Here is a 5,396-nt window from a genome sequence, read left to right as displayed (position 1 = left end):
TTTGTAACAGTGTGATTTTATTTACCTGTTCTCTTCTTGCACATCCGTTTCTATGGTTATTGGTTCGGTTTTAATAAATAGACCAGTCGGCTGAGCATTCTCTACGCAGAGAAACAGCGACACGTGCAGGCCAATTCTGAGAATGACGCTCTCATTCTGAAAAATACAATACAGGAAGTGTCTGTTAAACTGTTTCCGGTGTTGGATCGCAGGCTGTCGCTGTTCTGCCCATGCTAGCCGAGTAATTCATTATTCATTCCGATGGCAAACAGAACTGTTAAAGATGCGAATAGCATACACGGGACCAACCCGCAGTATCTGGTGGAGAAAATCATCCGGACTCGAATCTACGAGTCTAAATACTGGAAGGAGGAGTGCTTCGGTCTGACCGGTGAGTAGCATGTTAGCATGGTAGACACGAGCTAACGTTAGCTTCCTCTCGGCCAATGACGTTAACCTGGCGGATTTTACCCCTCTGTTTTCGAATGAAAGCAATTTAATATATACGAGAAGTGTAGTGGGGTTTTCTATATAACGTTTAAGGAACCATATGTGTCACGTTCTGTTTAAATAGCAAAAAATATAAGTAGGCTAAAGCTAAGTATGTTAATGACCACAACCCGAGGTTTACGCTTGTAACTGTTTCTGTTGTCGGACCAGCAGATAAAAACCCTAAAGACGTTCACTTTGAACATTGTGAGACAAACTAGAGCTGCTTTTACCGAGTCTTTAATTAATGATTAAGCAAATAACAAATTAAAGCAGCAAGTCATTATATTTTAAAAGCTGTAACTAATATATCTTTTGTATTTTTATTTGTTTAGCGAAAAATAATTTAAATTGTCATATCGGTCCATCGGCTGATTTTTATAAAACCGTTTTTGCTACGTACAGTTGGGAGTTATTGTTTGTTTTTTACTAGATAATGTACTTTGATAATACTGTTTTGTACTTTATTTCCCTGTTACGTGGAAGGGAAATCTTAATGTAACAACATACAAATATATTAATACAAAAGTAAGCCCACATGTTTTTGTGTCCGCAGTTAGTTTTGGTCCTGTTGTGTTTCACGATGACAGTTAATAAAGTGTGTGCATGTTGTGTGATTCACAGCTGAGCTGGTTGTTGACAAAGCTATGGAGTTGAAGTATGTCGGTGGAGTGTTTGGAGGAAACATAAAGCCCACTCCTTTCCTCTGCCTCACGCTGAAGATGCTGCAGATTCAACCGGAAAAAGACATCATTGTAGAGTTCATCAAAAATGAGGATTTCAAGTGAGTTTCAATCTATTTAGAGAATAACGTTAATACTGGCTCTGTAGTCCCATCACCAAAAATCCTTTCAGTTGAAAAAAGGATTTCGTCAATATAAAGCTAAAAGGTGAGAGAGTGTGAAACATATGTACGACTAGGACACTATTTTGGTTATAGGACTTTGCAATTCTAGAGACTGGTTTTGAGAAAGAAAGAACAGGAAATTCTAGAAACTACAGAAGGCTATTTGACAGACAGCCTTCCATGTACAAAATCCAAACAATACATGCACACGTCAAGCATATCTGCTTGATTATACTTTGCTTGAGGTGGATCTTTTACCATCATCTTACTCTGCTCGCTCTCTCCTTGTTTGTTTTTTAGATATGTTCGTTTACTTGGAGCGATGTACATGAGGTTAACTGGCACTGCAGTGGATTGCTACAAATACCTGGAGCCGCTGTACAACGACTACAGAAGAGTCAAGAGTCAGAACAGAAATGGAGGTGAGTTTTTGATTCAGTTTGGACTGTGCCACAATGCACACCCTGGAATCAAATCAGTGGTTGGTGCGGTAACGGTCAGTGCTCTTTGTATTGCAGGTATAAATAAAACAACAAACAAGACAGTGTGGTTTCCACAGTGGAGCTCTTCCTTTATCTAACTACACAAGAGCCAAACAAATACTGTATATCCCACCAGACTTTAGGAATAAAACCGTTGTTTGGCCCACAGAACTAAAAAGTTTAATGAAGATGAAACATTCTTTTAGCTTCACTAAAATAAAATTCTAGGTAGCGTTTAGAGTATGAGACCGAACCCTGATTATGTTGTGGATGTTTGATAAAATGTTTTTTCTTTTGTTTTAGAGTTTGAGTTGATGCACGTGGACGAGTTCATTGATGAGCTTCTTCATGCAGAGAGGATGTGTGACATCATTCTGCCCCGACTTCAGGTACGTTTACGCCTCGTCTGTTCACACACACACACACACACACACACACACACACACACACACACACACACACACACACACACACACACACACACACACACACACACACACACACACACACACACACACACACACACACACAGAGCTTGATTCAATTGCCCACACCACTGATGTGTGTGTGTGTGTGTCTTACAGAAAAGACACGTCCTTGAGGAGGCTGAGATGTTGGATCCACGTATCAGCGCTCTGGAGGAAGATCTGGATGAGGTGGAGAGCAGTGAAGAAGAAGATGAGGAAGAAGAGAAGGTAATAATCCAGAAACCTCTTCAGGTGAAAGACGTGTCGGTCTTTAATACTCTCTGAAACACAAGACCGTTGTGGTGTTTGTTACGCTGTGAACCTATTTTAGCGTGTATTGTTTGCAGCCGGAGAGACTCCAGACCCCTGAGCCCCACAGACGGCGGGACGGTTACCGCGACAACGACCGGCCTCGACGCTCTCCGTCGCCTCGTTACAGACGCAGTCGCTCACCCAGACGGTTTGTGTTTTAATTATCCAAAACCTGTTCCACGGCTACACACACGTTCCCTTTGTGAAGGGGTTCTAAATCGTGGGTTCAGCTCTAAATCGAATCCTTTTCTTTATGTTTCTTTATGTTTCCAGGAGGAGCAGATCTCCGAAGAGGCGAAGGTATGTTGGCATTTACCTGAAATCCTTTAAATACAACGCATGTAGTTCACACTCATTTATGTTTTTTGTTCCGTGTACTTGCGTAGCCCGTCGCCCCGGAGAGACCGCCATCGCAGCAAGAGCCCCCGCCGACACCGCAGCCGGTCCAGAGACAGACGCCACCGCTCCAAATCTCCAGGTGAACACAACAAGCCTCTCAGGAGTCTGTGTAAAGAAAATAATAATATTAACAAAAGCCACAGCAAGATGAGTCATGGTTGCACTATAATAAAAGTGAGGTTAGATATGGTGGTTGGCCTGCAAATAAACTCCTGCAGCTCTTTTACGGTGTACTGCAGAGATGATTCTGGGCCTCATCTCTTCCTCCGTTTTCTTCCCCCATGGTCAAATAATAAGTAGAATTGATATTTCTATGCAGATGATATGCAAATATATCTTTCTGTCAACCCGAGTGATACAAGTAGTCTGACTTCCCTAAAGATGTATATTTTTCCCATGTTGATTTGCACCTACATGTAAAATCTAAATGGTTAATGCACTGATTCCCTGTCGTTTATCACATGACACACATCTGAAACCTAGCAGGTCGTCTTAGCGTTTGCTGCTTCGCTGTAACTTAAATACTGGATATTTTATTAGTTTGACTAGAGATTAAAAAAATGGCCTCGGTTCAATTGATTTTGTTGATTTCATAGTTTTTAGTTTTTACTTCGGTTCTTTAATTGTCGGTGCACTAACCTGCAGCCTGCTGTGAACACAAATATTTGTTTTCTTTTTATTTCAATTCAATGTAGCACAGATGTACTGATCAAGTCTTTTTTTTAATGATATGTAGAAGAGAAATGAACTTCTTCCTGTATGTGATGATTTGAAGATGGTTGTGTTACTTATTCCATCATTATTTTGAACCAGGTCACCACAGAAGCCACAGACACCGCAGCCACTCAAAGTCCCCAGAGAGGTGAGTGATGCTACTGTTATTGTGACTAAAACATGCAAATCTATTTGCATATGTTCGGCTGGGTCTCGTTTGTTTGTAGGTTTATAAGGTAATAGCAAAGATTCAAGACCAGACTTTCCAAAAAAATTGCAAAATCCTTATTTTCATTGAACAAAAACGTTACTGAATGTTGTCTGAAAACCAGAAGCCCAACAATAACAAACCGTTTTTATATCAGTACTTCTTGGTTCTTGGTGTGTGGTGCTACGGATACATTTCACCACAACGTCTGTATAGTTTTCTGGAGCTTTTCTTTAAAATATCACACGATCTTCGTCTGTTGTGTTCCTGTGTATCTCTAGTCTTATTGTGAACAACAATTGTTTGATTAATTCCATTCAACATCGTTTTGTTTCTTCTACATCACAGGAGTTCAAAAAAGAGTCACAAGAAGAGTCGAAGAGGAAACGAGTGATCTCCCTTTCCTCTTTTTTTACTTTACCTCTGAACTGTCTGAGAGCTTTGCCTCTAACTATTGTACGAAATGCGATGATCATTTTTTATTTTTATTTTACAAGTCATTTCCACTTAAGCTGTTGGACCACTGACCTGTCTGTAAGGTGTGACAATGCAAAGCCCTCGGGTTTCAGCAGTGTGTATGTACAGTATCTAATCACCCATCTGCAGCCCTTCACTCTCATTTTGTGGTTCCAACCCTTTGAGAGAGAAACAAATCCAATAGTATTCCCTGTTTTCAGAAGGTTCTGGCCATTATCGATCACTTTTGGATCTGTGTAAATGTAGAACATGTGTTTCTGTATGTTAAGACTGAGCTCCACACATTTGTCGGAAAATAAAGACCCTGATTCATTAGTTTTGTGTTTTTGGAAGTTGATTCCTGAGGAAGATTAGGACCCACAACTTCTGAATTGATGCTCCTGGGATTTTATTTACAAGGAACTTTCAGGTAAAATAACATGCAAAAAACATTACAGCAGTTTTTTTCGGTTTACATGCTGCACTGTAGTGTAAGAATGCTAAATTGGTCTTAATGATACCTTTAAACATCTCCAATAAGCTTGTCAATAATAAATGACTAAATAATTAATCTTAACAGGTTTAATGAATGATTCAGCCTTTCATACAAATGTATCGTTTTTTAGATTGTCTTCCATTAACTGTACTATAGTGTAAAATCTTGAAGACACAATGTACTGTATATTTCTTCGTCATAAAAAGATCAAGAACCAACAATGAGATGATCATATATTACGCGTTCTGGGTCGAGTGTTACTACCTTCTGGACCAACCGACCACAAAACATTTTAGAACCAGTGTCGTTAAAACCACTATGTCGACCATGTGTGTTGGCTGCCTTCTAATTGAACCTGTAGCATGGGTTCTTCATCAGCTCTATCAGGTGATAGTTGGATTCTGACCCTCTCTGGGCACCCCTAGTAACCATATTTTGGACCTGCCCATGGCTTTACTGGTTAATGGCCGGTCTCTCCACACCCCCAGCCCCCCCCCCCCCGGCGGGGGACGCCTGCGTTGGCCAA

The 5,396-nt window shown here is 40.5% G+C and overlaps 1 protein-coding gene across 1 annotated transcript; it reads left to right on the top strand.

Moving 5' to 3' along the window:
- The first annotated feature begins 206 nt into the window (after positions 1 to 206).
- Positions 207 to 4,857, top strand: prpf38a (pre-mRNA processing factor 38A). Its single transcript, XM_079157547.1, has 10 exons — positions 207 to 391; positions 1,114 to 1,273; positions 1,637 to 1,758; positions 2,122 to 2,207; positions 2,403 to 2,513; positions 2,633 to 2,745; positions 2,871 to 2,897; positions 2,984 to 3,075; positions 3,810 to 3,858; positions 4,267 to 4,857. Exons 1-10 carry the CDS (start codon positions 262 to 264, stop codon positions 4,310 to 4,312), a joined length of 936 nt encoding a protein of 311 aa, XP_079013673.1. The 5' UTR covers positions 207 to 261; the 3' UTR covers positions 4,313 to 4,857.
- The last annotated feature ends 539 nt before the right edge of the window (positions 4,858 to 5,396 follow it).

Source organism: Pholis gunnellus (assembly GCF_910591455.1).
Source record: "Pholis gunnellus genome assembly, chromosome: 4".
In the NCBI taxonomy this organism is placed as follows: Eukaryota; Metazoa; Chordata; class Actinopteri; order Perciformes; family Pholidae; genus Pholis; species Pholis gunnellus.
The sequence above is the reverse complement of the archived record's forward strand: the minus strand, read 5'-3'. Positions and strand labels throughout refer to the sequence as shown.